This window comes from Corvus moneduloides, chromosome 3 (assembly GCF_009650955.1).
Source record: "Corvus moneduloides isolate bCorMon1 chromosome 3, bCorMon1.pri, whole genome shotgun sequence".
Taxonomy (NCBI): Eukaryota; Metazoa; Chordata; class Aves; order Passeriformes; family Corvidae; genus Corvus; species Corvus moneduloides.
This window is the reverse complement of record NC_045478.1, coordinates 61,022,727-61,035,342: the sequence shown is the minus strand read 5'-3', so window position 1 is coordinate 61,035,342 and position 12,616 is coordinate 61,022,727. Positions and strand designations below refer to the sequence as shown.

The window sequence follows — 12,616 nt, the reverse complement described above, 5'->3', positions numbered from 1 at the left end:
TCCTGCAGAGTCAATAAAATATATATCTCAAACATTTTAGAGAAATTTTTTTCCCCTATGAGTATTTTTTAAAACTATATACAGAAACTGGGAGAGCAAGTCCACTGAAAGCAAAATACTTGTGTACAGAATTTTGGGTATCCTTGGAAGAGATTTATGTGATCTCCATCAGGGAATTTTAGTTTCACTTGCAAGAAGTTGTGCCCGTGCCTCCTTTGCTTTTAGATTTTTCTCTCTTGCCATAATCTACCCTTTTGACTGCCTGTTATTCACTAAAGCAAGAAGCAAGCCTTGGGATGCGTGTTCAGGGTCATCTCCTACATCACAAACTGGCCACAGACGTTAGAGATGGAAAAGTCCTATGAAATCATCACATTCAGCTTCCCTCAGCAAATGCACCACAGTCCCTGGACAGAGGACAGAGAGGACTCAGAGGACACATTTGACAGGAACCAGATGCTACAGGCAGCCACAGCCAGAAGGTCAAGGAGACACCCATGAGGGAGAACATGTGGCCACCTGCCCCATGCTCCCTGGACAGCAAGGCTCCATTCCATCAAGCTGGCCAGAGGAAGGAATGACAAGCATCAGGCCAAACCCTCCGTAATGTACTAGGGCAACAGGCTGCAGACAAAGTAAGCCATTAGTGCAGTAGTATCCTGCCTTCTCACCGGTAAATATTTTTTCAGTTGGGAAGAGCTGTGCCAATAAATAGTCTGAAACCTTACCTCATAACAAAATATGATCTTCTCCACCAAGATCTAAATTGAAGCAGATTAAGAAGCACCACCCATTCCCAAGACAGAACACCAAATGTTAAAACAACAATACTGACTTTCGAGCCAAGTATTAAATGATAATGGCACAAAGTAGCTGTACATTACAGATAACTGAAACTTCATTTTGCTGTGGAGTCTGCATAAAATTTACATTTTCCCATAGTTAAAATGGACTGCTAAAAAAGCCATTTTTAAATGCATGATTAAACAAAATAAAAATTAAAATTAATAATTGAAATGTAAAAGCCCTCAGAGTCCTGGGTATGAAGCTAGGCAATACAAAATTGAAGAGATGGGATGAGGAATAGGAATCTGATTAAAAGATTTTTCACAAATCTCTTTATGAAAAAAGTCTTTATGCACATCAGTTTACAGATCAGGTTCTACTTCAATCACAGCAATTCTAATTAGTTTCTGAAATCTTGAAAATTTTTTAAGTCAATGACTAGTTTCAGGTACTTCTTCCACCAACGCAAGTACTAATTATGTTGTTTCTTCCAGCTTTCCCTGCCACATCATCCTGAATGCACTTGCCCTACACAGTGAAAATCAAGCCCACATCTCTGCTGTGGACTCAAGCCTGCCACTATGATCCATGCTTTAGCAACTGCTTCTCTAGCTTACAGACAGGGGGATACATTTCAAAATTACAAGGAACAGAGATGATGTACACAAAATGTTGAAGTGGAATTACTTTGTCTACATCATCATCATTAGAAACTCTCATGGAGCTTCCCTCTCCTCTCCCCTTATGGGATCCGTGTACCTGCTCTCTGGTTCTTTCATGCTTATAACACAAAATGTATTTTTCTGCCTGTAACAAGACTCTTGGTCTTACCAAGACAACAAAACTAGGACAGCAAATGGTTAAGAGATGTCTAAGAGTTTGAAGCTCAAGTGTCAGCTCTAAGGAAAAGCACACTGTGGCCAAAAGTTCTTTTCCAAACTGAAAAGGAAACTCCCATTCAGCACTCCAGCTGAACCACTCTCACACTTCTTAACCTCGTTTTTGCAAACAACTTTTCTATTTCTAATTATACCTAGATAGACCAATTCTCACTTCTTTTACAATAAAATTGTAGGATAGCAGCTCTCTTAAAACAGGCATGATGTGGTTCACTCACAGACTACATTAAAGATGATGTGCTGAAATAATGACTGACTGAATTTAGATGACTGAAACAAAATTCTGTTTTCTGACAGAATTAGGTATTACCCATGTTTTGGCAAGAAAATAATCTGTTTTTTTCAATACTAATCTACTTGACAACCTCCTTTCAAACTAGAAAGCATAATTCTGATGTAATACAGGATTAAACACATCAGCTCTCATTCTTCACATGCAATACTGAATTGACTTTTGGGGAGTCCCATTTTAAAATTACAAGGGAGATGTTCCTAAAAGTATGTCACTAGGTCATTCTTCAGGCACAATGCAGTGAATGTGCTTTGAAGAGTTATCTACACAAAGCTTAACAGAACGATAACATCATAAGTATTTCCTCCAAGATGCTTATGTCTTTATCTCTCACTTTGTAATTTCTTTTACATTGAACATATCATTGCAAAAAGAACAATGTTTCTTCATGGCAACTTTGCACAGATGTGCCAGAACCTTCTAAAATGCTTTCTTTTATTTGTGAATTATTTGAAAACCCAGAAAGCTCAAGAGTTCTGAAGGACGTGGCTCAGCTGTGCCATGATGATTATTTGTAAGAAATGAAGTCAAGCAAATTCAAAATGGAACAAAAAGAAATATTAACAATCTACTCCACTTAACAAAACATGAAGTGGGGAGGGAAAAGAACATTGAAACTGTGTCCATTATCTCAGATCAAAGCAATGAAATAAAAATGTACCATTATTTATTTTATTCCCTTTCCCTGCCATAAGACAGAACAGACTTGCTTTAAAGGAGCACACTAAGTCAGATGGTAGATGTCATTATGCTGATTTTTAGGAGAGCTACCCCTGTATTAGACTTCTCCTAAGGTGGACTAAAACATGTCTTCCTCTTGATCATTTTCAAAATATTTTTGCAAAAGTGCATGAGTAAAAGAAGCAATAACAAGTCCATAGCAATACAAAACCTTACCCAAAAAAACCTACAACCTTAGTGTTGTGTAACTCATTTAAATTAAAAGAATTTCTAAAGAAAACACCTGTTGTTATGCTGTCCTTTTTAAAAAGGAGAATGAATCAGCAGAGCTAGTCTAAGGTAATGTAGTAACCACCTAAGAAAGGCATTATATCATTAACGTCAGGGTTAGTGCTTCAATGCAAATAGGTCTGGCCATTGGCTTACGACAAGTAACATTCCCCTACCCTGTAGCAGGTTGGGTTTGTAACCAGGCGGAAACACCAATTTAGTGTAGTGGTTTGGTCCAAGATACTCGTTACTGTTTATCTTCTGTGAGATAAGAATTAGGAGAAACACAAAGCAGGCACCAATCTTGAAAGACTATAAAGAAGTTTATTAACAGACCTAAAAGAAGAAAAAAAAAATCATACCACATCTTCAGAACTCTCCTTCTCCCCCCACCTTCCTCCCTTCTCCCACTGACAATGTAAAAAGACAGCCCTTGAGATGTTCAGTCTGTTTATCACTTCCATAATAACCTTGTTCAGTCCATTTAGGAAGAGGAGTCTCTCTTGTTCATGCTATGAAAACATTATCACAACGAGACAGCCATCCACTTCCAAATAACTTTGTTCAGTCCATTTAGGAAGAGGAGTCTCTCTGCTCACATGTGAGTCCCTTCCCCCCAACTTGCAGCTTTTCCCACAACTGCTTTCGAGGGTCCACTCTTGAAGGTTTTTGGGGTACAATTTTAAGGTTGAGCTGTTCAGAAACAAATGTTCTCTTCACCCATCTCTGGGAGCATTTCATCTCTAAGAACAGAGGCCCTTCTCCTTCCCTGTGAGCAAAGGGTCTCCCTCATCTTCGTCTTTAGGACTATCTCTGGGAGCATCTCTAGGAACTGAGGTTTTCTCCTTTCCCATTTGGAGCAAAAGTCCTCATCGCTTCCATCTCTCCCTGTCCAAACTTCTCATGAAATTACGGCTGCGTCAGCATCTGCCTATCTCAGTGCAGGTGCTTTTGCTCACAAGTTGAATGCTCCACCCCCCATATCTTCATGAAATTACAACGGATACTCTGATATATCATAGCTTCACAACAGAATTTCAGCTTTAAGCACCTCCTCTTTCTCTTCCCTCAGGGTTTCAGCTCTTCACAGCACTAAAAGGGTTCATCTCACCCAGGCCTTGCAGCTGGAATGTTGCTTATCGCAGTGGGGAGGGGGGGAGCTGAGCTGCTCTGGCTGCCCACAGCAGGACTGTGGGGGGGTTCCACGGGTGGAACAGGGCCCATCAGCTCCAGGATGGCCGTGGCCCAGCCCAGCCTGGCCCGAGCAGGGCCTGGGCCGGGCCCACGGGACCCCACACGGGGCCCGCAGCCACCTGTCCCAGCGCCGGAAACGAGAGAGAGCGGCTCTGCCTCGGAGTTTCTATTCTTAAGTGTGCATCACAGAGGCGGTCACAACTTTAAGCGGCTTAAAGAGTTGTCCATATTCAAACTGGCCAGCTGATAGGTTCTGTCCGGTCATAGAGGAAGCTGTAAGCACCCCTTTGCAAGAACATCACTTCTGGGACTATGCTTGCTATCCCATTACAACCCCCAAGATAAAATTCTCCTTTCCTGTTATATATTGCAAAACAAATGCATCCCAGTGAAAAGATCATACTCTTCGTAAGTTTATCCCTCACTTCATAAGTGATTATGCTACCCCAGGTTATACTTCCAAACAACAGCACATGAACTGCCACTGTACAGCTGTCACATTCAGAGAAAGGAAAAGTTACTGTATTGTGCAGGAAAAACAAAACATGAATTGATTCTTTCAAGCCTTTGAAAAACCTCAACATTGACTAACACATTTCCTTATTTGAAATTCAAATTTAAAAATCAAGAGAAGAAACCTGGTGAACGTTTAAGCTGTTTTTACTTAATCAGCATTTTAAACAAGCAGAAGAATATAAATTCTATAATCATGTTATCTAAAAACATTGTAGTTCAAATACAGATTGCCACAAGACAGCAGTACCTCGTTGCTTGGCAAGAAACTTGTGCTCAGTTTCTGACTCTCCAGCTTCTGGGAATATGAAACAGGATAGTTTTTCCTGCATGCATTAGATTTTATCAAGGAGCTAGAGTTAACTATCAGAGTGACATCCAGACAGGTTCAGCAGTGCTCTGGGATTATTGGAGACACGTGGCTCCAGGCTCACAGGTGAGGAAGAGGAAGGTAGGTTTCCACTGGGCTCTGCACATTAGTCCCGCAGGCAAAGTACAAACTCTTTTACTGCCAAAAGTTAAAACTGAGGTGCATAAAACCTCAAACTTAGGCCTCCCATTCTGTTTCCCATCAGTGACCTGCTCCAAGAAAGCTATGGGGAATGCCAAAAAGCAAAGCACGATTATGGGAAAGCACCTGGATGGAAGGAAACAGAATTGTCTCCAGCTATTGACAGCGCTGCACAAGCAGCTCTGGGCCCAACACAAATTTTTTGCTGTGAACCAGTGGAAACACCTCTGGCCACCCTGTCACCCAGCCCATCCAGCTGAGAGCAGTCCTCTAGCACAACCCCAAGCAATGAGAAATAACTGAGGAATGAGACATGGCAAGGATCAAGATCACAGCACTCCATCTCCCAGAGAGCCATATGTTTCCTAAGTGCTGTCAGTCACTTAAAAGCCCAGAGCTGAGACAAGCCTGACAAAAACATCCGCAGCTGTGAAAACACGGGCTTGCCAGAGAACTTTCTATCACAGCTGCTCGAATTTATTTCCTCCTCCTGTCCGCGCCTCCAAAGCCCGGAGGTTGGACACCATCATTTTGCCTTGGCTGCCACCCTGTGGCTGTCCAACACAAGAGCTGTCCCCGGCACCTCACCCTGACCGGCAGCCAGGCCCTGGAGCACAGTGAGCTCCTACAGCCAGAGTCTGGACCCTGCTGCACATGCCCCGAGGACAATGCAACCCCAGCTGGAGCAATGTGTGAAATTTGGGACTAAGGAATAAACTGCTACGTTTGACAGGAAGTTATACCAACTTCTAAGTTGTGTCTAAAAGCTCTGCAAAAAGCAGCCAGGGAGGCCGTGCAAATCCTTTGATTTAAGGCTCCTGAATTTCTTTGAATCCTTTTACAGTTCTCTTCAAAGATAAAGATTGGGAACTTCTTTGTCCCCAGAGCAGCAGCACTTGCAACCTTTAGGACATAAATCCAGTAAAAATAGTTTCATGCAGATGACAGTATCACAGGATGAGAAAAGAAGGGGGCATTTCTCTTGCACAGACAGAAAGCGAAAGCGAGAGCTGAAACATTTGTTTGTTGGATTCCTTCTCTCACAGCTCTTGGTGTAAAATAATGAAGTAAGAGCAGCTGCTGTTACATGTAATATTCTGGTAGAGACCAGTGTTTGCACCATTTCTCAGCAAGCAGGAAGGAGAAAAGACCCTGACCCACAGTGGCTACCGGCAACCCCTGTAGCCACCTGTGACTGCAATGACAAGTCTCCGTCTTGGAAAGGTGGCCTCTTGGGAATAGCAGCCAGGGCAGGATTGTCAGGTGGACAGCTGACAGGGATGAGCAGATAGTGGGGATGCACAATGAGCCTGGGCAGACAGAAGAGTGCTCACCTCACTCTGCAGCTGTGGGGCTCTCCAGGGGCAGCTGAGGACGGCGGCTCCCTCGCGCTGCAGCACGCTCTGCAGGGCAGCACCCTGCGCCCCGCGCGCTCCCACCAGCAGCACCGTCTTCCCACCTGTGCGACACAAGGGAAGTCATTCAGCCGCCCCCAGTGCAGGGCACAAGCACCAGCAGCTACGCAGACCTCGCCCCAGGCCACCCACTGCTGCAGCACTCCAGAAGGGGCAGCAAAGGGGCTCACAGGGACAGCGCCGTGTGCTTGCACAGCCACAGCAGCTGTGCCAGCACGGGCAGCTCTTCTGGAGCCTGTGCAGTGACAACAACCACACGTCTTAAGTAGTTTCCTGGTGACTAATTTCTAGTAAGCAAATACTGTTCTTCTAGCTTTCTGGTATTTTGCACAAATCCTTTCATTCACATTTGTTACTAAGTATATTTAACCTTCTGTTTACAGTTCTGCAACAGAAATCCTTGTTTCAACAATTATTAATCACTGTAAGAGAGACAACTTCTGAAATGCTGCCTTAAACTAACAGTGTCTCCACACACAGTAAACCAACTTGTTTGAATCTGCCAGTGTCAGCATTGACACGACACAATCCAAACCAAAAGATCTGCTCAGCAGCAATTTACAGGCAAACCTGGGTTTCTCCAACTGCTCACACTAATCAAAACAGACAAGTGAAATCCCCAAGTGATGTATGTATTTTTTGTTTGGAAGACTCACATGTCTTGTGTGTCTTCAGTGAAATTAAATCTGCTGATGGCAGCTAGCCCCCGCCTAATATCCAAAACCTGTAAGCCTGAGACCTGTTTCTGCAAATACAGCATTCAGATGTCACTGAGGTTCCTCAATAGCAGGAGACAAATATACGTCAGGTGGGAACGCAACACAAAATAGAAAACAAAACAAGGCCAGATTATATTTGACTCCCAGTGAGGATTAAAACTGAGTAAAATAGTTAGGCTAAAATTAATGTAATGATTATGATATAGAAGGACTCACCTATATCTTCAAGAAGCTCCATCACAGCACACGCTGTAGGAGGAACTAGACAGTCACTGACATCACCATGTACCAAGCGTCCCAGGTTTACACTGGATAATCTGCAGTGGAAAAATATGGCAATTTAACAAAAAAAAGAGTTTGTGTAACATAAATCCCCAGCAATGCTTGTAACATGGCTAAGAGGTAATCCCAAGAGCAAACATCTCTCACAAAAGCAAATCCTTTGATAGTCATGTACTGCAGCTAATTCGTATCATCCCACAACCCAGACAGACAAACACTGAGCCTCAAGAGAGGCCAGGAAAGGGACCTGTGAGTTAGAATGAGTAACACCATCCCACGATACACAGGCAGCTCTTTACTTATCATGACTGGGCACAGCACATTGGGCCAAAACACTTCATTGGCTGCAGTGAGACCAGGCCAGTGCTGCCAGAGCCAAGCCAGAGGCAACACATCCTGCTGGGCTCAGGCTGGTTTAGGAGGGGGTAACCCAGATATTTCCACACTGCACTCCATTCTCTCTCATACACAAGGATGCTCCAATTTTCCATTCTCCAGCAATCTCAGTACTCCACACAGTGGAAAGTTAACTAATTTGAAGGATTTTTAGATTTTTTTCCTGACATGAAAAAAAAAAAGAGAGAGAGTGGGATAAAAAAAAAAATGGTAATGGCCTGCAGGTAAGAGCAGGAAGGCTGCAAGAGCAGCAAAATGGTAACTCACAAACCTAAATTACACCAGTGGTCTCTTCAGAGAGCAGTACAACTCAACACTGATTGGAAATCTGTGCTAATGGGTCCAAACTATTATAGCCTACTCTCTCACCATGAGAGAGTGCTGTAAGGAAGTTAAAACCTTCTCTGCAATTTTTCCATCGATCCTTCTTGTGAAAATTCAGTACTTTGTGACTACCACTTGTATTACTGAAGTACTGAAATACCTTAAGTATCACCAGTAAATCAAGTCTTCGTTTTTTACTTCTTTGAAAAGACTATGCCCTGAATATACATTACGTAAAAAATAAAAAGATAATGACCAAAACTACTTGAGCGAAAGACTTCTCATTGATTCAGAGGCATCTTTTATCACTGCTTAATAGCACAGCCAGACACATTGACTGAGGAATCCATTAATGAAAAGCACAGGGTCAAATTGATTTTACAGAGCCATCAGGCTTGTGTCTGCTAATATTTTTTCTCGGTACTCCACTTACCCATCCACATCCTTCTCTGGTTTCACAGCGTTTAATACCTTACTGCTATATAAGCTTTCTGGGAGGTCAAGAGCAAGGCCCTGCACGTTAGGATCCTCATTAAGTCTCAAGATTTCACTGACAATCTAGGAAGTTAATAAAAAGCATTAAAGATCAGAACAACAGATAAAAGGAGAATCTGATTAGAATGGGGTAAAACCTGTAATTTTTTTTCAATTACTTTATGGCCACCTTGGCTTCCCTTGCTTATTACTGCAAATTCTAAATGAAAAAGCAATAACCTGCTCTACTCAGTTTATATTTCCATGGCTTACCAAATTAAGCCACCCTGACTCCATGCTAAACATCTTGCAAAGTAAACAAGTATTATGTGACATTAAGCTGCCAAAAGCAGTTTGTGTTTCACCATTCCAAACCTCAGCAAAAGCTTGCCACTGCAATGGCTTCAGAAGATGCTTTTAGAAACAAGTTGCCTGAGGTAATACATAGTTCAAAATAGGACCAGATCACGTCCCAACACAGAACATGAACAAAAAGCTGTAACACTTGAAAAAACAATTGTACAAGAAAAAACTCATTTTATTAAACCAGCATATATGGTTACCAATTTTCCTTCTCAAAACACCTGATCCTAAGAGCTGACAATTGTCTTGTGAAGAATTATTATGTTGAAAAGGCACTGCAGAAAAATTTATGAATTTCAAGTACTGAGCCAGATGCAAGTTCAAGTGGTTTATAATTGGTCATATTCAACACCTGAGACTGTACTACGTACCCTTGATTACTTCCTCTCTAAAGTGTAATGCTGATCCATGCTATTCTGCTGTGACCAGAAAGAATACAATGGAACAAAACACGTTGAAGTTTTCTTAGGTGAGAAATGTCATGCAAGCATGTCTTCCCATCATGTAAATAAAATCCGTGTGCAAGCATCACAAAGCTTTATAATTGAATTGGATTAATATCCAAGAGAAAAGGATTACAAGTAGGTTTTTTTTTTTCCTTAACTAATACCATGCCTTCTTAAAATGCTTTTCTTGTAAACTATTCAGTATAATTGTGAACTCTATTACCCACATATTTGATATCCAATCAACATTAAGCTAGGGGAATTAGGCAGGAGTTAGATTAGCTGCAACTCTGAGCCAAGAGAACGTACTACTTTCATGCTAAACACAGATTATACAAGCATGTCACTGGTACAGAAATGCCTCTTTAGTTTCCTGACTCCTGAGGCAAAAACAAGCATATCTACTAAGGTCCTGTGGCATTTGACAGCAACAGGACTGGTACACATTGCAATAGAAAGGATAACTGTACATACCACAATATGGACATGAAAACATGCACATTTTTCTTAAAAAAATCTTGATATGCTACAAAATGCTGGGGGCCTACAGAGCAATTAAAACTCAAAGCTGTATTTCTGCCTCCTGGGAAAATAGTTCAGTTTTCCATTTTAATTGCATCTGACTTAAATTCAGCTTTCCATCATCACGGCATTTAAAATACTTATAACTCATGCAGGGTAAGGCAGTATAGTATTAACTTGCCTTTATTGTACAGAGGAAGTTATGGCAAAACCCAAATGTACATGGTACTGAAATCCCTCCCACCTTCCCACACCAGGGAACACAACTGAGATGTGGATTTTAGCAGCTGTAAAAAACTTTGTCATAGTAAGCAAGAGAGTAAGCAAACCATGATGAATTTTATTGGAAGTAATTTCCTTCAAATAACAGAAATACCCCAATTTTCTCTTTAAATACACAGCTCAACCACTTTCTAAGATACTACTTAAAAGTAACAGCAACTACTGCTGCATAGTCACTGTATTTTACCTATTTTCTGCTGTGTTACTCAACAGATAAAACGCATTTACCAACAAGAAAGTGTATTTGTTTTTCATTTCAAAAGCCCACTCTTCTTCAATGGGTAGCTGACTATCCATAATCTACAAAACTTCACAGTAAGTTCCTTTCAATGTATCTGGAAGCAGTTCTTGAGATTACACTGCAAGGCAGTAACATTTTAAGAACAAAGTGTACTGGAAAACAAAGCAGTACACAGAACTCGCAAGCCTGAAGGATTATCAAACTTGCCAAGCACAAGGAGGCCAGCTGGGAACAGTGTCATCTTTTACTATACATTCCTTCACTGGTTCAACTTTCACATGGTTTTCTATATTTAAAACACAATTGATATTAAGTGCTGTGGCTTCAACAAGGTAAAGAATTCAGGCCTCTAGTGATTTGGGGGTGGATATTTGTTTTTTAATACATAATTTAAACATTAAAAGATCAATAGACAAATTCAACATCCCCCTCTCCTTCCCTCCTCCCTTCCCCATATAATCATATAATCTTTAATTTTGCTGAATAACTTGGGCAAGAATCAGGTACAGTCACAAGAGCAACTGTGGGAAACAGGATACCTGAGCTGGTATGAGGTTAAACACCAAGCACAAAACCAAAACATTACTCTATTGATTCTGCCCCAGCTTGCCAGGGAACAGCAGACATGCCCATTAATTCTCTTTTTTCTCATTCTTGCCAGTAATGGGATAGTATTTGCTATTTAAACCAAGGCGATCCTAACCCTAATTTGAGTTACGTGGTCAGTCAAAATATAATGAATGTCAGCAATAAATACAAGTTTTTGACAAAAGCTAAAAAGGAAGACTCCTTCAGGTACTTCAGTTACCTCATCCTTGGTGCTGCCTTCAGGAAGACAGATGTGAATAACACGCAGACCAACCTGTTCAAAGAAAAGACTTAAAATTATCAAAGGCAAGTAGCTCATGATTATTAACACATGCATCAGCTAAAGCTTACCTCTTTGGCAAAGTTCTTGTTTGCTTCTTGAATCAAATGGTCATTATGTGCCTTGGGGAACAAAACAGAAACTGAGTTTTAAAATAATACATTTAAAAATGTGAGTACACTAATGCACGTCTATGCAAGAAACATAGTGACAATGTCTGCGTCTAAAGGTATTCAAACTAATAAAAAGCAATTCTAAGAAAGAAACAGGCCATCCCTGTTAATCCCAGATAGTTCAAGATGGCTAACAGTGATAAAAAGAGCATTTAAAAGGACAGGCTTCATGGAGAGGGGCAACATCTGTTAGGGAAGGAGGGCTTGCCCTCTATCCTCCACCTCCCTCCCTGCATTGCCAGCATTCGGGCATCCCACTCCCCAAATCTGGCAGCTGGTGGTGAGTGGCAGCACAGAGGCTGCTGCACCGAGGACACCGTGCAGAGCTCACACTGTGCTGAGGGAAGAAGAGACAGGTCTAAAGACAGCTCAGCAGCTGCTCCCCTATGCCAGTAAATGTGGGACTGTACCCCCACACCAACTGCTTGAGAGGTTTAACTGGGATGGAGCAACTGGTGGTACCACACTGTCCCCTGTAGTGTCCCTGCTGCTGCAGCACTGGCAGGTGAACACTTACCTTGTATGAGTGCAGAAAGTCCCTGCCCTGAACCGGTTCCTATCAAAACCCACCAAGCAGCACAGGTGAGGCCAGAGCTCAGTACATGAGCTGGCAGGGTGCAAGGGCAGGACAGGAGGTGCAGGGGAGCCAGTGGTGCTTTGCTGAGCTTTGCAGGGCAACAGCTCCACTGCTAGGCACAATCCTGATGCCTTACTTTAGTTTTCAGCTTCAAAAAAATTAAGAAGCATCCACCACTCATTTTTTGCTGTTGCAAAGTTCTAACCAAGGCTCAACACAGATAATAAGCAACACAGGTATCAATTTCAGCATCATTTCAGGTTCAGTTGTCTCAAGAGGAAAAGGACAGTCCTAAAATCATTCCACTGCAGGTTCAGTCTGCAACTCCTCATTCCCACAGCTGCCCTGTCATGCTGCCCGCTGTTACTCAAGAGTGGCTGGCAAAGGA

At 42.0% G+C, this 12,616-nt stretch overlaps 1 protein-coding gene across 1 annotated transcript in view; it reads right to left on the bottom strand.

The window, feature by feature from the left end:
* The window catches only part of MTHFD1L (methylenetetrahydrofolate dehydrogenase (NADP+ dependent) 1 like), a 148,600-nt gene that overhangs the window by 132,968 nt on the left and 3,016 nt on the right, over positions 1 to 12,616 (bottom strand). The window contains exons 3-7 of the mRNA XM_032101848.1: positions 11,550 to 11,600; positions 11,419 to 11,472; positions 8,716 to 8,840; positions 7,497 to 7,597; positions 6,481 to 6,605 (exon numbers count right to left, since the gene is read on the bottom strand). Coding sequence (XP_031957739.1) covers positions 6,481 to 6,605; positions 7,497 to 7,597; positions 8,716 to 8,840; positions 11,419 to 11,472; positions 11,550 to 11,600 — 456 coding nt within the window. The remainder of the gene's footprint in view (positions 1 to 6,480; positions 6,606 to 7,496; positions 7,598 to 8,715; positions 8,841 to 11,418; positions 11,473 to 11,549; positions 11,601 to 12,616) is intronic.